This window comes from Acanthochromis polyacanthus, chromosome 12 (genome assembly GCF_021347895.1).
Source record: "Acanthochromis polyacanthus isolate Apoly-LR-REF ecotype Palm Island chromosome 12, KAUST_Apoly_ChrSc, whole genome shotgun sequence".
Taxonomy (NCBI): domain Eukaryota; kingdom Metazoa; phylum Chordata; class Actinopteri; family Pomacentridae; genus Acanthochromis; species Acanthochromis polyacanthus.
The window spans coordinates 20,035,440-20,055,323 of record NC_067124.1 but is presented as its reverse complement, the minus strand read 5'-3'; the positions used below and the strand labels follow the sequence as shown (position 1 = coordinate 20,055,323).

General features: G+C 40.9%; 3 protein-coding genes across 5 annotated transcripts; 2 read left to right on the top strand and 1 right to left on the bottom strand.

The window, feature by feature from the left end:
• Window positions 1-68: 68 nt before the first annotated feature.
• On the top strand, window positions 69-4,541 carry rab42b (RAB42, member RAS oncogene family). 2 transcript variants are annotated; one of them, XM_022192503.2, is made up of 3 exons: window positions 69-1,368; window positions 1,556-1,808; window positions 2,791-4,541. In XM_022192503.2, the coding sequence occupies exons 2-3, from the start codon at window positions 1,579-1,581 to the stop codon at window positions 3,236-3,238; spliced, it is 678 nt and encodes a 225-aa protein (XP_022048195.1). In that variant the 5' UTR covers window positions 69-1,368; window positions 1,556-1,578; the 3' UTR covers window positions 3,239-4,541. The 2 variants fall into 2 exon arrangements, with proteins under 2 accessions (XP_022048195.1, XP_022048278.1); XM_022192586.2 differs by having other exon boundaries at window positions 69-1,404.
• A 547-nt stretch (window positions 4,542-5,088) lies between these two features.
• Window positions 5,089-8,194, bottom strand: taf12 (TAF12 RNA polymerase II, TATA box binding protein (TBP)-associated factor). 2 transcript variants are annotated; one of them, XM_022192700.2, is made up of 6 exons: window positions 8,046-8,194; window positions 7,145-7,375; window positions 6,835-6,912; window positions 6,492-6,606; window positions 5,581-5,669; window positions 5,089-5,409 (listed from the first exon to the last, which is right to left on the bottom strand). In XM_022192700.2, exons 2-6 carry the CDS (start codon window positions 7,220-7,222, stop codon window positions 5,374-5,376), a joined length of 396 nt encoding a protein of 131 aa, XP_022048392.1. In that variant the 5' UTR covers window positions 7,223-7,375; window positions 8,046-8,194; the 3' UTR covers window positions 5,089-5,373. The 2 variants fall into 2 exon arrangements, with proteins under 2 accessions (XP_022048392.1, XP_022048471.1); XM_022192779.2 differs by having other exon boundaries at window positions 7,145-7,352; window positions 8,046-8,193.
• A 1,157-nt stretch (window positions 8,195-9,351) lies between these two features.
• si:ch211-79k12.1 (uncharacterized protein LOC568891 homolog) lies at window positions 9,352-18,315 on the top strand. The gene is made up of 7 exons (XM_022192389.2): window positions 9,352-9,511; window positions 10,207-10,328; window positions 11,065-11,263; window positions 12,275-12,420; window positions 14,532-14,676; window positions 16,417-16,561; window positions 17,550-18,315. The coding sequence occupies exons 1-7, from the start codon at window positions 9,460-9,462 to the stop codon at window positions 17,635-17,637; spliced, it is 897 nt and encodes a 298-aa protein (XP_022048081.1). The 5' UTR covers window positions 9,352-9,459; the 3' UTR covers window positions 17,638-18,315.
• The last annotated feature ends 1,569 nt before the right edge of the window (window positions 18,316-19,884 follow it).

Sequence of the window (19,884 nt, the reverse complement as noted above, 5' to 3'; positions counted from 1 at the left end):
AAGCATAAGTTCCCTCTAGTAGCTGTAGAAGTAAACACAACTCACAATACTAAGACGCAGCACTGAATAAACATGCTGATAAAGCAGGTGATCTGTTAGATTCCATGCTGATAATGTTAACATTCTGTACAGAGTTTCTGCAGGGCATTAAAGAGCATTAATAGACATTAAGTTGATTTTGCGAAAATTACGGCCTTAAATGGCATTAAGCATTGTGATAACTGTTCCGGCCGGTCGGGTACAGTGGCCAAGAACTGCATGTTCTTATAGTGGCTGGCAGGCTGGACCAGGTGGAGGAGTGGTGGGGAATGGGGAAATGTAAATCCCAGCAAAAATGGCTAGAAAATGTGGATTTTAGAAAATGACTGCAGCCGGTGGTTGGTCAGGGGTGGTTTCCAAATTTTTCACAGTATAGCATTAAAATGGCATTAATAAGCTTTAAATTTGACTGGCTGATTTCTGCAGCAACCCTGCTGTACATATAATTTTAGTAGTAGTAGTAGCTATTATATCCGAATCAATTTGGAAAGAATAGCAGGATCAAATAGTGTGTTTTAAGTTTTGATAGTTTCCTTCTGATGAAATATAGTTTGGAAGGCTATCCCAATTTGACCACAGATTTTGCCTTTAATAACTGGTACCTGTGCTTAGTATTAAAGTCGGAATTGTGACATTCCTAAACATAAATATATTATAGTCATAAATGTAGTGTTAAGCTGTTGTGCAAAAATTAATTGCATATCCTGAACCTTTCCCAGGGGATTTAGAGCGCCATTGTTATCAACTTCCCTTTTTTTGGTGGCCAAGTTCACTCAACAGACATGACCATAAAGTGATAAAAAAAAACCTGCTGCAAATTATTGTGTAGGGCCAACACTCACCCTTGTTATATTTTTTTCTTTTTGGGACGACATGTGAGTTGGTGACAGCAGGAAACTTCCCAGTTTCCCTCTATCTGACATTAAATACAACCACTACTTCCTTATGAACCTCCCTTCTTTCTCTCCCACAACTGGCCCTCCCTTTGTCCTTGTGCTCTCGCCCCTCCTTTTGTCAAGTATCAACAGGCAAACTTTTGAAGTCCACACCCCTGCACGGCAACACTCATGAACATGCTTAGAGTAGCAGTTAGGATCAGCAGCTCAGATGAGAACTACGGCGATTCCTGGGATCGATTTAGTCGGGCGGATTTTTCTACGCGCCTAATTTTGCAGAGGATTTCATGAGCCACCATGTGAGACTGAGAGACTTGTGCTGCAGCCACCAAACACAGGCGTTTGGCGTGGCTGTGAGTACAGAGTGATTAAAAAGGAGTGGCTACTTGATTGTTTCTCAACATTGTGAACATCAGAAGTAGAGAACCAACTGGTGAGAAGCTGGTGTAGGACTGCTTGACTCTTGCAGGTTTCATCTTTTTGTTCTGTCCAATTTTTTACCCAGTCTGGCTGTTTGTTATATTCCTCTTCAACCTTTTCTAATCTCAAATGTTTAACATATCTTATTCTATCAATTTTTTATTTACCTCGATTTTTTTGTACGTTTATATCCCTACAAGCTCCCTTCCCCGCCATTTTCTCAATGTCAGCAACGATGGACCTGACTTTGTGGCAGTATCAGTTCAGGATCATCATGCTGGGAGACTCCACCGTGGGCAAGTCCTCGATGCTCAAGCGCTACACTGAGGACTCGTTCCTGGAATCCATCAACCAGACAGTAGGTGTAGACTTCTACGTCCACTTCCTGGAGGTGGAACCAGGGGTCCGTGTCAAGCTGCAGTTCTGGGACACGGCAGGGCAGGAAAGGTTCAGGTGAGGATGAACTTATCTGCTGACAGGCTGTCTGCCATCCACATAGATATCAGTCGTTGCTTAACACTTCTTCTTACAGAGCTGACTTTAAATCCTTTGATCCTTTGACGATGTCTTAATTTATCAAACCTGCACAAGACTTCTTTACACAGCAGGCCACGTACTACAGCTCAGTGCCTCTTTGTATGAAACATGAAAATCCATTTGAAAGATAATTATTAGAAAGTCTACTAGTGGGCATGCAAATATACTGTCCAAATAAGCCACCACTGGTTATTCTGTCCACACCAGAGCTATTCATCAGTATTTGCTTTCAGCTGTGACTGTGTCCACCTTGTGAAATGCAGTGTGTGTGTGCAAAGCTTAAAGTGAAAGAGACAGCTCTCTTAAAAGTCGTCATTTTCCATGCTCAGTGCTTTTAATGAAAGAAGTAGGAGGAATATGCTTCATTCCTGATCTAAATACATTATTTCAGCTCTCCACTTTAATAAACTGTCGCAAATTGCAAGTTATGCCCACATTTACCTCCACTCTGTGTGATATTTGTAGCCTTCTAATTCCACAAGTCAGCTTAAAGCTCAGCCGAATTAGGTTTGCTTTCAGTAAGAGCTGTTCAAACGAAGAGTTTTCATCAACTGCCGACTGCTGGAAGCCTTAACTAAGCCTTTCTTTGGTTTCAACATTCGATGACTCAAGAAAGAACTATATGTCTGTTCTTCAATCAATTTCATGATTAGGGTGAGAAAACAGTGGATATCAGTTTCTTACAAAGAGACAAATTCTTTGTCAATCTGCTTATCTGAGAGGGCTCAACTCACACACAGCAGCTATTATTACTGACTGGAACAGGAAATAAGCTGCTGGAAAAGTCTGAACTCTGTACTCCTCTGTAAGGGTTTTGGGATGTTTTCACGTGTTAAAAATTTTAAAAACCTCTGTCTCTCTTGTTTTCTTTCCCCTTTTGCCTCACCCCTTTCCTCAGGTCAGTAACCCGCTCTTATTACCGCAACTCGGTCGGAGGCCTGCTGGTGTTTGACATGACCAACCGAGCCTCCTTTGACCATATTAAGGAGTGGCACGCTGAGGTGTGCGATCGAGTGCAGCCGCATAAGGTTCTGTTCATCCTGGTAGGCCAAAAGAGTGACCGAGATGCTCACAAGGAGAGGGCGGTCAGCCGAGAGGAGGCTGAGAAACTGGCTGGACAGCTCGGGATGCCCTATGTGGAGGCGTCTGCGAAGTCAGGCCAAAATGTGAGGGAGTCCTTTGAGCTCCTCACTCGACGGGTCTACCAGGGTCTGTTGAGTGGAGAGGTAGAGCTGCAAGAGGGCTGGGATGGAGTCAAGTGCGCTGCCCCACAGGCGCTGCAGTTAAAGAGGGCCAGCATGTCACAGCTCAGCACAGCCCCCAAGAACAAGAAGTGCTGTAATTAAACTGTGGATTGGCAGTGGTCAGCCATGTGCACTCATGTTACTGTGGAGTCAAAACTGGCCCCCGGGAAGTTGAATTTGTGGTGGCATTTTACTGTAAAGTCTGACCATCATGAAACACGCTGATGTGAAATGCAATTTTGCACCAATTTTTGCGACTGTAACAAGGTGAGAGACTGATAGTTTTGTGATTTTGTCTGATACTTTGCCTTAATGGAAAGGTTGTAGATGTTTTTACTGGTCGATATTGTTAGCACTGGCTTATTTTTCCTCTACACCACCAGCAGGCTAACATTTTTATTTTAGGGGGAAACGTCTTGAGTACTATTTAATTGATTGTTGTTTACGTGCTTAAGATGTCACATATAAAGTGTAATGGCTTTCCTGAACCTAATTTAATTCCATCATTGGGTCAGAATTTCAGTCAGCTCATTTTTTATTTTAAGACCAGATTCCTGCAAAACCAATTGACACTTAAAGCATTAGCTTTAGCCACAAAGTGTGCCTTACAACGTACGGCCTCATAAAGCTGCCAGTGAGGCTGTTTAATCGCAAAATCTATAGATTTTTGTATTTAGAAGACATAGGGGTATATTCTCGTTTTTTTGCGAGATGCGAGGACCGCCGCATATCAGATGAATGGACTGATCAGGTCATTACTAATCTCAGCATTGTAATGTGACATCTGGTAGTTTGTGCTTTTTCCTTCATCAGTCTTATAGGTGTTGAAGAAGTGACTGTAACACAACCTCATTCAATCTAATTGCAGAGGACAATACCACATCTGTTCTGCTGTTGATTTTCGCACCTCAACCCCTGTTCACCAGAAAAGCGGTTCCCGCACCAGAGGTTCGGGACGGACGAGACATTATATTTGAAACGGTTACGATATAAGAGATTTTTTGCCCCTTTTTTTTTGAGAAATGCTTGACATTTTATCCCTTTAGGAGTGAGTTACTCACAGCTGATGTCCACACCAAGGTCATAACTTAGAACAAGGGTTTGTGAGCAACAGAGGGTGGCAGCCAGCGCACTCCAAGGACATTCTGCTTTTTCCTCAAAATCTATTTTACTACATAAATGTGATTCTTTTCTGTGTGGCTTGCTCTACCTGTAAGGGGAAGCAGTTAATGTACTTGGTGCCTGGATTTAGATTAAAAACATCACCATAGGCCTTTAGGTAACCTTCATTCTTTTGCACTCGAGTTGCATAGACTGCTAATTACCAGGCATCTTATGACCGATTGATTGTTTTCAGGTGCTGTTGTTGGAATTTATTAAATAAATTCTCTCATGTGCCTTTGGATATTGCTCTTTTGCAATGTTTTGAGAGGTTTCCATAGCAATTGTGGTTCATCTGGCTGATGAATAGTCTCCTGTGTTTCTGCTGCCAAAATGTAGACAGCTTATTTTTGCTGATACATGACAGGTTGTTAAAGGCTGTTTTTGTGTTTTAGTCGGTATCCTTGGTTCTCTGCAACTATGGAGAGAAATGGAATTATTGAATTCAAATGTTTTACCCTTAAATGTAATAAAAACTCTTACTGTAATAGTAACAATTAACAACAGCACATCTAAAAACAAAGGCAAAGAAACGACAATGTGCTCCTCATTTGCAGTGGTACTTCAGTATAACAAACCTCTATTTATAAAAAAAAACAAAACATCAAAATCATTGCACAAATAGATAAACAAAGGAGTTGTAATCTCGTACATACTCAAAATGAGATGATTATCTCTTTGGGAAGACAAGATCAAAGATTGTTTTTCAGGAGATAGATGGGTCATTAAGATTCACATCCTTATGCTCAAGAAAACTGAAACGCATACCAGACACAATGATGGTCACAATCTAAAAGAATTATTCCAGTAAATGTTTATTGACAAAAATGCAATGGAGTTCTGCCAGGCTTACTTTAATGGCAACAAAACAGAATCAAACATACAAATGCAATGATTCTGGCAAAACACTCAAAAGTTAGGGAGACGTGACAATAAAACACTATCTAATGTCATAAAGAAAAACAGCCCTACTGAAAACATCTCTTTCTTCTTTATTATTCAAAAAAAATCAATTTGAAAAGAAAAAAAACAATTAAAAAAATAATAATACACAGAGTGGGTATTAGTTAATCTCGCTACTTTTTGGTTGTCTTACGGATCAGTGCCATTCTCTGAAATGAAAAGAAATGCAAACAATTAGGAACAGCAAATAGGTCACGACTAAAAACCAAAACCAGCAATATTGACATAAGACATAATTAGGCAGCAGTTGGGACAAATTTCTCTACTTGTGCTTACTCTATATAGACCATTAACAAAAATAAAAGCATTTTAGTCTCTACCTGTTTGTGAGCCTCTGTGGTGCAGGCCTTCTTGAACGGCCGGATCTCGTCTGAGCCATAACCAGGAATCCACATGTTCCACTGGCGCTCTAAGAAAAGCAATGAATAATGCAAATGGGACACAGGCCATCACTCTTCGGAATTTTCAGCACTCGAGTGCCATCAAACACTGTATAAATACAAGTCACATTTGCCACCAAGGCTATCATTTCTTTGCACAGAAGTCAGAAAAGTGTCACACTCCTAGGATCTAATTTCCGTCTCATTTCCAAAAATTGTTAAATATCTTCAAGGCTGTCAAGTGTATAATTTCAACATGTGTCACAGTCTCGACTCTCCAAACACGGTGACATTCTGTGTTTGCTTCAAGACAGCAATTTAACTACCAGCAGATTGGCTACCATATTCATCTAAAACTGCCTACACATTTCTCAAGATGCTTGTGCATTTTAAGACTGCCCTGGTTTGCTTCCATCCAAGATGAAAAAAAGAAGCTAAAATTGCTTTCAAAGATTTACGGCTCGAAAATATTTGGATTTGTATTAACTGTACATCATGTGAAACCTCGAAAGCATCTCTTCAAGATGTCAAAACCTCGATATTTTTTAAAGTTCAAAATGAATGCATCTGCTCCTTTCAGTTATCTTTTAAATACACAGAAAATTTGATAAACCACATTTTAGCTTCAAAGTAATTGCAATATTTGAAAATAAAGATACAATTATGGCTGAAAGGAAGAGAACAGTTAATATTAAGAAATAATTCAAACACTAAATTGTCTTAAGATGTGGGGAATATTTTTAGATAAGTACTGATACCACGTGTGTTAGCAGCCGTCACCAAATAATTGCAGAGTGACCATCGTAACCCACATGTGTAAAAAACTCTGCAAAACACAACCAGCAGCTTACCTAGATGTAACTGGACATCCTTCACCTCCAAGGTATTGGACTTGCGGTGGCGTGCAAGTTGACAGGCTGCTGTCACTACACTTTCTATGAAGTCATCTGCAATTTGTAGCAGCATCTGAGAAGACAGAGGCATTTTGAAAGCCATCAATTATGCTCAGACAAATGAAGGAATATTCCACACAATTTAACATGCAGCCTGGGTTTCAACAGAACTAAATTTACAACAAATACTCCAATACTTAAAATAAAATTACTGATTTCACAATGCTTCAGCATATCCTACACTAACATACAAAATATTTACAGTTTTAACTTGAGAATTCAGTTAAAACCACTGACTGACCTCCTCGACATCCTCATCCAGCTGTTCATTTGGATCAATCTCTCTCACCAGGTCCTGCAGCTTCTTCTTACTGAGCACCTGGAAAGGAAGCAAATGTATCCACCCATTTGGTTAGACAAGCTCACCAGGATGCATATGCTGTATGTGCTTTATAACAGCCTAAGCACAGTCCAAATTGTAAAAATCTTATGAGTTCACAAGCTTTGTATTTTCCTGATATCAAGTCTGTGGGACACTATGCAAAGATTGGTGTAGCAAGTCAGCCCAACAGTAGCATCTTTGAATGTGGTGTGCACAAACATGAACTAACCTGAGACCCTTCTGGACTACTTCTGCCTGCAGGGCCGGGAGGAAGACCCTTTACTACTGTTGTCGTGCTGTTAGCCATGTTGGCGGCCACTGGAAAAGTGGAGGAACTCTGGAGTCTCACGGGGGGCAAAACCGTAGTGTGCCGTCTGTGCCTGTAGTGGTCCCGAGTGGCAGTCCAAGTTGGGCACAGATGTGATGAATTATACTTTCTAAAAGGACCAAAACCACAAATCTGGGGTAAAATATCAGATATTTAGTTATTACACAGTATTAAGCAAGTAATAAGACGTTAGCATCACAGAGGCAAACTGTCTGTACAAGATAGAAGAATTATAGCAGATAAAGCGTTTCATCACTGTTTTATATCGCATTTCCGCTCATGTCTTATCAACTGAATGTGTTTATGTTGCTTTCTTATTCACTTATGAATAGCTACTTTTATTCTATTAGCTTTTCTAAATTAATAACAATAAAGTCGCAATTTAATTTAAGCGTAGTCTTGGTGTGTAATCTTTGGAAAGCATTTGCAGCGTTTGTAGAGATCTTTTTTCATGGTTAAGAACTGCTTAAGCTACTTTTACGATAGCATAAGTATGCTAAGTGTGTAAGGCATATACAGGAAATTAGCCATCAAATAACGCCGCAGATCTACTCTAAATATTAACCAAGTTAACGAAATTACACTACACTAATAGAACAGTGCGACCAGACAGGTAACCACTGGGTGGTTTGACAGCTTCACCAAATAAAGCAAACGAGTAGACAACCGATTCCAACAAAAACGTTATGTGCTAAAAACAATAGCACTGCAGTTAGCCGCACAGGCTAACATTAGCAGCTACCCAAGCGGCGCAGCTTTATGCACGTTGGATTCTAAATGTGTTCGTTAAATTGCCACTTACTCAGTTAAACAAACACTATCTCTCCATGTTTCGGCGTCCCATTGACGACAAAGAGTGAGTCTGGTGAAGAAGAGCTCCTTCAATTCGCCTCCGCACAGCGAGAAAAAAATTAGCGAGGTTATATTTCGGTACTTCCGCTTTGTTTACGTCTATTTCCGGTGGCAACACGGAGCCCTCCACTTTGCCACCTGCCGAATGCTCCGTTGAACTACATCAACATTAAATTCAATTAATGCGCTTTTATCAACTTCAGAGTCGCAATGAATGTAGGCTTGTTAAAAATCAATAAATAAATACAAATATTGATACGGCTAACAAATAATTTCACATATCACTGTGGTCTATATGGGGGCAATTTTAGATAATGACTTCAAATTTATAGATCTTTAATTTTTGATAGCATCATTTGGAATGAAATGCCATTATAAAAAGGTGCAGATACGTTTTCACCTCGAATTCCTCTGGTCGCTTGTAGATTGATTTTTTTATTATCATGCACTCTGCTCCTCCAAATAAAGCCTGAATGTTTTTTTTTTTAATTATTTATATATATATATTATAAGATAGATGAGGTGGGACAGAACATCTGACAAAGAGTCGAGTTAATTTGCATTCAAAACATTTTTTTCTATGCTTACTTTATTCACTAATATACTAATTCTTATACATGCATATCAATCTAATTTTAATAGAAAAAAAAAGCTCGGAGACGACCCAAGGGTTTTAAATTCAGCGTATCTCTGGACCCCGGCAGAGAAAGCATCATTTTCGATCCTTGCTCCTGTTCGGCTCTGGTTAACAACAAAACACTGAAAGGTCAAAGCAAATGAAGCCTAAAATGTTTGCTTGTTTGGCATTAAATATCACGCCGGGGAAGTGCAAAGTTCTATGGCAACATGTCACGACAGCTTTCAAATTCCGTAGAATTTCTTCAGAAAAAAAACAGAAGAGAGAGAGAGAGAAAAAAAAACCCCACCGACCTTAACAACAAAGTTCAGACTGAAAACTGAAGAGCGCCGACTTCCCTCAGATACACGTGATGCGCTGGAGGTGAATTTGGTGATTGGATCATCTGTCAGCGCTCCTTTCGTTTACTCTTCACATCAACAATATCTCAAGCGTAAACACTCATCAGCAAAACTGAGTCAGAAGACACGTACACGTGTAATAAGGCTTATTTAGCATTCATTTTCGTCTCTACAGTGATATGGGCATGTGTATCATCTTTTCTGCTTTCAGAATTTCAGACTGTTTTGAACGCTCTCCCTGAACAGAAAAAAATAAAGCAAAGCCACACCTACACTCGCTGATGCATAAATACTAAGCAAACTTTCATTTCACGTTAGAAACTGCGTACGACCTCACGACGTGTTGGTTTGATTTGTTCCTGACGTTTCAAAGGGTTTTCACAAACATGAAGGCACTTCTAGTTGTTGCAGTGGTCGCCTTGATTCATGGCAGTTATGGTAAATATGTTTTATATTTCTCACTGACTGTTATAAGTGCTTAATTTTATTTGCTCCTCTCTGATGAAGTATTGGTTTAATCTTTAGGTCTGGATGTTTGGATCTGGTCTTTTTGCACAAATATATTCCTACTGTTTCAGCTCCTGGGCTTTGTGTGTTTTTTCTCGCCTGTTCCTCTGCTTGCCTGTGTGTCTCTGAGTTGATCCGTTCTCTTGAGGAAACACTTTGTTTTCTCTTCTGTCACACTGATGGGTTTTCCCTGGTGGTTACAAGAGCCAGACTAAAGCAGGAAATATTGTTGGAATAAGGGAGAGACTGGCAATAAGAACAATTACATATTTTATGTATGGCTCCTGTGTGCTGAGGCCAAAATCATATTCTGTTCTTATCTTCAGACAACTGTGTTATGCTGTAATTCTTGTCTGAAGTCAAAGACAAACTGTTTCTGTTGTCCCTGGCATCAGTAAAGTTGAAAAACCTGTTGTTGGTCTTGTGCTCATGGTGGCTTTGAGAGGACTGGCATTTTCACCAGGAGCCCGGATGAAATGTCAGAGAAGGGGAAAGGTTGTTTTGAAAGCATTGCACAGAACAGCAGTTAGATTCCCAGTGCAACTCGACACGTATTCACTCCTGGGCCCTCGGTCCATTCATGCTGTGATCAATAACATGCATTTGTAATCTCTGTCCACACGCAGCAACTTTGCTCATTAAAGGACCAATGGAGCCAGTTCTGGAGGGAGACACGATCACACTGGAGTGTCAGTACTCTGACTCTGAGCTCAACATCAGCCAGGTCCACTTTGAGGTCTTCTCCAAGGTGAGCCACGGGAACAAACGAGGGGGGTGAGCGCGAGAGAAAAGCAGTGGTGCATTCAGAACCCTCTCGTTATTTTTTGACCTGATTGAGTTAATGCAAAACTGCAAAGTGTTCCTGCTGATTTAATAACTTGGGCAAAAGCATACTGACTTAGGTGTCACGTTTGTACGCACTGACACTGTACATAATGCTGGGATCGTTCAGTGAACAACAGGACTTCTATAGTCCAACCTAATTTGCAACACCTGTATCTAGATGGGCAGTAAACTGCTCTATCTCAATATTATATAAAACAGCTGGCATGGTTTCAACAATGGGGAATTTTACCAAAACTCCAACAAATAAAATGTAATCCCTCAAAATCATCTTCACACTTATGCCATTTGTTACTTTTTGACTCTTCCGAAATTTGATATTTGACTTCAGTGTCCTTAAAAAAGTATTGAAATGACTGCAATCCTCAGCAATAAACAAGTATTAAGTCAAGAAATGTAATTTTACCTTTTTTATTTCCCATAATCAGATATGTTAGTGTCACTGAATTTCATGTATTTACAGTTGAATAGGAAGCAAGACACTTTGTTAATCTTTAAACTTCCGTAAGGTCAGAGCTGTTCTGCTGCTACCGGAATTTGCAGTTGAGTAATTCTGTCTTTGGAAACTAAATACGAAAGTAAATAACAGGATGTTTTCTCTCTGTCCTCCTTTAAGTATTTTTTTTCTTCCTCTTTCCCAGTACATGCAGACTTGGCGCTCAGTTTGGGAGAGATCTTGGTGCTATTATTCTATGAGGATCACACAGACCGAGGACAGTCTGGTCCTGACTATTCCCCATGCAGGAAGGTTCTACGAGGGGCCCTACCGCTGTGTGTCAGACGCCGACAATGTGACCGAGCCAGACAACTCCTCCCAGCCGCTGGTCTTCAAAGTGCATTGTGAGTGCCTGGGTTGATATGGGTGGGAGTTGTGAGGGAGCTGTCTGCTTAGAGTCTGTGGAACAATGACTCTGTGACACTGTATTTTCCCATTTTGACGAATATAATCCTTAGATTTTCGTGTTCCTGCAGAAGTCAAACAGACGTCGTCAAAAAACTCACAGTGAGCCAGAAAGATATATGAATAAAATACAGTGTTTCTTGATTTCACTTTCAAGAAAGAAACATGTAGCATATCTGAGAATACTGATATTATTAACAGAAAGTATGCAAAAAACACCTCACTATACATGGGTAGCAGTCTATGCATGAAAACTAAACAGAAAGACTGTTCTCTGTGCTGTGGAGGGTAAGCACACACACCACACATAAAGTAAAGATCCAATGCAAATACTGTCTCCCAGTGATAGGTAGACTACATTCATTTTATTATTTTTTTCTGCACTCCAAGCAAACAAAGATGTTCCCCTGGTGAGGCTTGAGTTTGCAGCTGTCAGTGAAAGGATACACAGTTGCATGAAACATCATCCCTGGCATAACTCCTCAGATTTTCAGCGTCCTCTATCTTCTCGGTGGCCATCAAATCGACCGAAATGCTGTTTGATAGGCTCCTCAGCCTCATGGGGGAATCAATAAGAGGAACAGATTAGAATGGACTATAGGACTGAAGGAGACAGGAAGAGAGAAGCCAGGAGCTGGATGGACGTGAGCCATCTATTGAGATGGAAGAGAAAATGAGCCATTATTCACAACATTGCCTCTCTAAAGACTTCGATAAGATGAAGCCTATTATCATTATTATTGATTGCTTGGTACAGTCTGTACTACTGGAAGGCATTCATATGTAAGCTCGTGCACTCAAAGATACTCAAAAACTCAGACTGTTTAATAGCTGCTACCGGTGCAGACATGGGTTCGGTCATGTCCCAAACACTTGAAGAGGCTGCTTCGATGTATAATAAATTTCTTGCACCATTAATACCTCATCATCCTTTTTCCTTCTCATTTTAGATATGGGCGAGCTGTCACTTTCCAGGGAGGGCTACACCAGCTACCTGAGTGTCCCACAGGAGCTGAAGGTGCGACTTGGAGATGACGTGGTGGTGAAGTGCTCTGCCAGCTCGTCAGAAGAGCCCAGCTACTACTGGCACAAAGAGGTGAAAAAGCATCAGGACTGTCCACAGCGGCAACATCCTCATTATACTTTTGGAAACTTCCCGCTTCCACTCTCCGCTGTCTCTCAATGTGACCTCTTTATTTTTTCCTGTCTTCTTCCAGTCTGACCAAGTCTCTATTGACCTCTTTGTTCAAGCATTCGCCTAATTTCCTCTCCCCCTTTAACACATTTCTCTTTCTCTCCCCGACTTCCTCAAGCCACTTGTTTCCCCTCGCCTCTCGTCTTTCCATCCTCTCCACAAAAGAAGTGCTCTGTATTTAAGTGACCGGTTGGCTTAGGCACACCACTCGCTGGGGATTGCAGCTTGCCCACTTACAGAGGATTAATAGTTTAATGAGGTCTAGACAAGAGCCAGTCAACCTGAAAACAATTATGTGGATAGATTTCTAATGATTTTTTTCGTGTTTGGTTAACCGGCATTGAATTATTCAACTGGGCTCTTCACTGAGCTAAGAAACCCTTGCCCAGGGGAAATTAAGATGCCTCAGTGTAAAATGCCATAGTGACAACTGGCATGTAGAGCACGAAGAAGTTGATGTGTCTGGAGATACACTGTGGCCTTGTGGTGACAAAATGGTATTACGCCTTCAAGGTGTCGTCAAAATCACTTCTACTGCTACCAGCAGGTAAGAGGCGTAATGAAGCTGTGCAACTATTAAGATATCTTGGGAATAGGCAGACGTACTTGCCGAGTTTCCCCTTTTGTTATTCCGCTTGATACGGTGGCTCGGGGTTAATATGCTTGTTAAAGGGTCACTGCTAATCCGGGTTTTTAATGGGCTTACAAGTCCAAATCCAATTCTATGGACATTTTATGCCGCTAATGCTGTTTGTCCTCCACATGATCATATGTAGTGCTTTAGATTTCGTCATTATTTGTTGAATATACAATACTTTGACCAAGAATAACAGTGATTGGACCTGACAGGAGTGTTCCTGTGTGAATCGAGACTTATGACTCACATGTGAATCCATTCAAAGTTACACAAGTCCCATGACCTCAGGAAAAAGTAATGGCACGTTCAAGGAAATGCTCAAATATGATGAAACCTATCTCCCTGTTTGATAAGTGTGTGTGTGTATTTTTCTATCTGTGTGTGTACGCCTGCTGTATGTATGACAGGAATGGATATGGAGCAGAAAGTGGCATCAAAATAGCCCTATTTGACAGACAGCCGCTGTGGGCACATTGGCCCCCAGTAATGACAGCAGGACAGAGGCAGAAACGGGCCACTGCTCTGGGAGCCAGTGGATTTGCATACAAAATGCTGCTTTGGCCAGACCTGGCCTTTATGGGAAATCCTCTTAATTCAGATCCATTCAAATTGAAATGGACTTTCTTGGCAGGAGCGGCAGCTCCCAGGAGCCAAATCATTTGCATGGTGTAATTTTTTTTTACCCCCCTCCTCCACGTTCGTTTGTTTTCCAATCCTTGTGTTTGGCCTATTATTTGTTTCCTCCCATGTTGGGCTCTATCTCATAATAGTGCTGCTATTTCTGTGTCAACAATTCATCCTGCTCCCTTGCCATCTCATTATGTGTTGTGTTAACAGTGTGTTGTTGCAGCATCATTCTTTGCGGATGATGCTGTTATCTGGGTTATTGACTTGTGTCGATGTGTATTCATTCACTGGGATTACTGCTCAGGTAAATACACTTCATTTGGGACATTTGGGACTGCTCTCCAGGGGCCACACACCAGCAGATATTTATGTCTTACTTACGCCGTCCCTTCACCATTTTCTCTGTTTCTCCCTATCTTGTTCTACTCCACTTTTTCTCATTGTCCCTCCTACTGCAAATCAGCCAAAATAAAACCTTCTGCTGCATTTCTGTCTCTTTCTCTCTTATCTTCCTACACTGTCTGTGTCAGATAGTCTCAAAGTTTTTTTCTCCCTGCCTCATTTTTGTCAGCTTGTATCGTCTGTTCTCAATCTCTCTTCTGCTCACAGCCAAGTGCACTTTTAATTTATACGAATTTGTCAATTCTCATAGGGATCAGAACAATCTGTCCAGTAAAGCATGTCTTCAGCCTTTTTCTTCTAAATTTTCCTCACTTTTTCCACCCTTTTGTGTGTTTTTCCCTCTCAGGGTAGCGACTGGATCCTGCCTTCCTCTACGCTGACACTGAGGAAGGTGAGTGCGGTGGATGAAGGACAGTACACTTGCATGGCTGACCATCCTTCTGTGGAGTCCCTCAGCAAGAAACGCACCATCAGCATCACCGTTCTGCCTGGTAAGATAAAGATTTTAGGTCTACCTGGACCAGGCCTGTTGTCCTTTGTAAGTCTCAGGGGTGGGGGTTGTATCCCACTTCCTTTTCTCAAAACTTGTTTGAGCTTTCTTTGTAACTGCAGGGAAATTCACCTGTCAACATCCCTTAAGCAACAACAAAAAACACTGTGTTCTATTTCCTCCTTCTCTAACCACTCAAATGTCAAAAGGTTAGGTATTTCCAGGCTATTACGCCATCAGGAGCATATGCAGACGCTAGTAGTTAGAAGTGTGAAACCTTTACGTATCTGAGGACTAGTGCAGACTTGAGGTGCAATGTGTCTGCGGTAGAAATGCAGAGAAAAGCTTAAAAAAAACAATGTGATGCTCCAACAAAGAGAGGTAAAGACATTTATTAAAACATCTCATGCAAAAAAAGTGACTGTCCAAAATTAAATTGCCTCTAAAATGTCAAACATGTGAGCTGATCATATCAGAGGGTATAATACATTTCAAATATCAAAAGTAAATGGCAATGTAGGAGGCTGCTAACTTTAAATAAAGCAATAGTTTTTAACTGACCTTTGATTTTTTTTTTCTTTTGACAGAAATAACACTTCAAACATTAGGGGACTCTAGTGAAGAGACGCAGAAATAAAAAATATTCATGAGCCATTAGAAAGTAAAATTCATGGCCAAATACCTTTGTTGTTTTCATTTATTTCTTCCCCCGGTGTTAATTGCATACATCCCTTGGTCTTTCAACACTATCAGAAGAAATAGATTATATTATTGTGCTTGATAATAAGTGGTCACTGGGGATAGAAGAGCAGCTTTTGCAAACAAATGTCTCATGGGTGACAGTTTGTCTTTTTCGGAATCTGTATGACTGACAATTTATCCTATCTCTCACGAAACATGATCATTTCTTTCAAGAGAAGAATTAATTTCAGTACATTTTAGCTAATGGAATGCACAGCACTTCATCTGTCTTCATCATCTTTGTCACTGACCTGTGAGATGATTACACATTGTTAATGCACTGCAGTTTTTTAAACACTGTTCTCTCATCCAGAAGGATTCATGAGCCTGGTGATTTCAATAGTTGAAATTATGCAACCTATAAAAATGCAATCAAGCCAATGCATGGTATTTATTATAGTATACTTATCCTATTACTGCTACAATTGCCTAATTGGTCACTTTGCTCCACCATATCTCTTGCATCTTATCTTAAGCACATGTACTAATTAACTGTAATTTCTATATACTAGAGTACGTAATGTCTGCTTATCCTTGAAGTTGTGATGAGAAACAGTCCATGCCCCTGCTGTTGCTATGCAGTTGCACTTCAATACAAACACCCAAGCAAATGTTCTTTGTGTTAACCTGTGTGACTCCAAGCTGCTAAGAAATCCTCTTAACATACAAAAGTGCTGTATATATGAATAGTATTTGCTGCTTTCAATTCTCAGGATTTTTTTTTCTGTGTCTTTTTTTACTATGATCACATCTCTCAAGACCAGGTTTACTGAATTCCCTTTTCAAATGTTATATATAAATCGAGAACCTATTCACAGAAGTATTGAAAATTGATCAGTGCTCTGTGTGGGGCCATGACTGTCTGAACTCCAGACAGACACTTTCGTCTCCTACAAATGTGTTTGCTTTTAGAAGCTTTGCCTAAAGGCGCATAGTTTTGCTGATGTCAGATTCTGTATGATGCCTGTTTCCCTTCATGTCTGTCTGATCTGTCCCACAGAGAATGCCCCCTGGTATGAGACGAGTAATGGCCGTCTCATTTTGATGACCTCGGCGGCGGCTGTATCTCTCGTGGTCTTCATCCTCTCCGTGAGCGTGTTCATCTGCCGCAGAATCAAGCAGGCCAAGACCGGCAAAGGGCCCATGTAAGAAATGACTTTTTGATCATTTATGTCTCGTCATCTTTCATAATCATTTTGCTTAACATGAAAACTTCATTTAAAAATATGTTTAGAATCAGATGGATAGCTTGTCCTTAAACGCAAGTGAAAGTGTGCTTCTGTTTAGCCGCATTCACTTTCCTATTTTCCCTAACCCGTTCTCCTTCTCTCCTCCTGCAGTTTGACTTTATATTACAGATCTGACCATTGCAACAATATTTCATTCTGTCTCATGTGATAGAACCAAGGCCATTTCAGTTACAGTGTGTGTATTTTAATATGTGTGCTATTGTGCACCTTGCTGTATCCTTCACTGTGTGAGTGCGAAACCCCCCCTCCAAAAACCTTTCCACATGAGCACACTGGGTCCTGTGTTTGAAAAGGCATTAACCACACTGAATATTAAATCCTATCTCAGCAGGTCTGACCTACATGACCTCATGCTTGATCTCTTCCATGCTTCCTCCTCCTCTCCCATGTGCTTCCATACACTTTCAGCTCCTAAAAAGCTTTAGATAATAGCAGCAAGTCAAATTTTATGCATCGTATTTGAAGCACAAAAAGGGCTGCAACAATGATAAGGAAATTAGTGGCACTCCCATTAATCCCATAAGCTGACAACATGTTAATGTGTACCGTGACCCCATGTAGCTTCACTGATTAACTACTTTTCCATGTGGACCGAGAGTTTTCAATAGGCAGAAAGAGCCCGGTTCTGAAAATATATTCTGTATATTTGTCATGATGTTAAAAAGCTTAATTCTTACAAATGAATAAGTGTTCAGACATGTGTGTACAGCAAGATACAGATAGCAAAAGAGGGGGGTAATTGACTTTCATATAACATCCAGGTATAGCTCCAGCGCTCAGTTCTAGTCTATAATTTCCCCACTTATATTTTTTGAGCGTCTGCTTAGAGATCGATATACTGATAATCATGCTCCTCTGTCTTTCCCTTTCCTTCCCTCTCCAGTGATGACCGCTCTCAGAAAAAGCCCATCTACAAAGCAAGTGTTGAGTCCCTACCCTCCACAAGCGGAGACAAAGAGCCTCTGGTGTGACTACAGAGACAGGTGGAAGGAGGAGGATGGGGGACGGATGGAGGGAGAAATGAGGAAGATGGAGTGGGTGGCCAGAAAATGAAGGATCGCATAAAGGAGATGCATAAAGAGGGACGCTGTGGGAGGAGAGAGGGAGGAGAGGAGGGAGGCAGATAGGGATATTGGTAAACTGGGAGGAGAGCAAAATCAAAATCGGTAACAAACCGAGTGTATAAACACACTGCAGGGCAAGTGATTTCTTTAGAGATGCCAAAGCAGCTTTGCTTGTGGGTGTAGGTTGCAGTTATGTGTCTTGGACGTAGAGGTGGCCAATTTTCTTTTCATTTATTCTGAAGCACGAAAGATGGTGCGCTAGATTCTTAGCAAAATGATGATAAAGAGTTGTAAGAGCTGAAAAGACTCCACATGCAATTCTTTCCTTTCACTTGCAAATATAATTGCTCAGCTGTTTATTATGAGTGAAACATTTTGGTGATAGGCCAAGGTTTTATTATGTTGATTTGTTTCGCTTTCAGACTTTTTTTTCCAAATCATAGCAAGCTCAAAGTAGCTTTGAGAGAGCTATTATAATATCTTTACCGTGACAGCTCTCAAGCACATTGCACTCTCATATTTAATTTACTACACTTTAGATATCTGTGATATTAAATGGCTTTTACAAAGAAAAGTCTCACTATTTACTGCCTTCCAGTGTGCCATTGATTTTTTTTGCCTTTTAGAGATACAAAAGAGGTCAGGGAGTATTGACAGCCTGGTGAAAACCGGACATGCATGTTCGCTTGGCCGCTCATCTTCTCGATCCAATGCCATCTTGGGCTTGCATCAGCTTGTTTACCAACCTTGCTCTTCAGTCTGAAAGACCTTACTCTCAGCAATGACCTTTACTCAGAGCACTCTGCCGGTGCTTTCTTGTCTCCTTCCCCATCTATCTAGAAGCAGCCAGCTTCAGTTTGGCTACACATGCATGGAGTTGTATTCACACATAAAGACTCACACAGCAGAGTAATTGTGAAGTTGGGTAACCTTGAAACTTTGTGCAGCCACTTCAAGAGCAGGTACAGTTTGCCACTGCTGGTTTCTCTTTAACTGAGCTAGATTTAGTCTATTCTGATTCCCTCTCAAAATAACCATCATAGACTACAACTTCATCTTTTTAATTTTCTCCTCTGTTGCCTTGTAACCCTTAATGCCGTGCCGCACCACCATCGCTTATTACCATAACCGTGCTCATAATACTGAGAATTTCATTACGCTTGTCTGTTGAAGTTATGTTGGGTTTTATGTGGTTTTATTATCAGTGTGTGGTTGACCGTGGGCAGTTGTTAATAATGGGCGAAGCGGCAGTTTAACAATGACATTAACGGGTGCACGCGCCACAGAGCACAGCCAGGATAATGTTATTAAACTGATTATTCAAACCTCCTGTGCAGCTCGGTTCTGCCGCAGCCATCCTCCGTTGAGCATTTTACAGACCCTTTGTGTTTCTTTTCCAACTCTGCAAACTTCTCCTTACTTTATGTCTTAGGTCAAGCTCAGAAAAATAGAAACAACAGGTTGAGAGACTGTAACCAAAACAGAAATCGTTTTTCAAAAAAATCGTCACGCTCCACTGGGGAAAAAAAAATACAATGTTGTAAATTTAAAATCCCCTCCTGCATGCTAAATGCCAGCGAGCACCATTTTGTTTTGGCCTTTGAGTCAGTCATGAGTGAAACACTGTGTGCTCCCTAGTGGGCTCTGGTCCTGGGGCTTCAGCTGGTTGGCCAGAAAAGACAAGATTATGTATCAGGAATTTCACACAGTGGAGCTGTCCCTGAGGTACACAGCTTTAGTTGGGAGGGAGAGAAGTGTAGTTTACAGTGACATTTTGACCTTGATACCGCCTCATGGATAAACCACTGGACAACAGCTTAGGGTGATGCAGGGGCTGTGCAGTGCATACAGAGCAGCCAGAAACAGTTTGCAGGCAGGATGCTAACAGTAGAAGGATGTAAATGTGCAACATTAAAATCAGGCGGTTCTTTGCCTTTGCCAGCAGTTAATCTGGTACACAAACTTCATGGTGGCCTTCAGTACAGATCATGTAGAGGTGAGTTGTAGCAAACATGGCACCTCACTGACTAATACGTTGCAGTGCCAGGCATTTGTAACTCCATGTCATTGCCTACTGCTGTTCTCGTCACGGTCACTTGGTTTTGTATGTGCATACCGCATATGTTGTGTCAAATGGCTGAAAATGAAGGAGTG

Excerpts from the sequence above, each read along its gene's own strand:
- rab42b (XM_022192503.2), top strand. The coding sequence starts at position 1,579 with ATGTCAGCAACGATGGACCTGACTTTGTGGCAGTATCAGTTCAGGATC. Across the intron at positions 1,809-2,790 it reads GCAGGGCAGGAAAGGTTCAG|GTCAGTAACCCGCTCTTATT; the intron begins GTGAGGATGAAC and ends CCCTTTCCTCAG.
- taf12 (XM_022192700.2), bottom strand. The coding sequence starts at position 7,222 with ATGGCTAACAGCACGACAACAGTAGTAAAGGGTCTTCCTCCCGGCCCT. Across the intron at positions 6,607-6,834 it reads TGGATGAGGATGTCGAGGAG|ATGCTGCTACAAATTGCAGA; the intron begins GTCAGTCAGTGG and ends CTGTCTTCTCAG. Across the intron at positions 5,670-6,491 it reads GGATGTCCAGTTACATCTAG|AGCGCCAGTGGAACATGTGG; the intron begins GTAAGCTGCTGG and ends TGCTTTTCTTAG.
- si:ch211-79k12.1 (XM_022192389.2), top strand. The coding sequence starts at position 9,460 with ATGAAGGCACTTCTAGTTGTTGCAGTGGTCGCCTTGATTCATGGCAGT. Across the intron at positions 11,264-12,274 it reads GCTGGTCTTCAAAGTGCATT|ATATGGGCGAGCTGTCACTT; the intron begins GTGAGTGCCTGG and ends TTCTCATTTTAG. Across the intron at positions 14,677-16,416 it reads CAGCATCACCGTTCTGCCTG|AGAATGCCCCCTGGTATGAG; the intron begins GTAAGATAAAGA and ends TCTGTCCCACAG.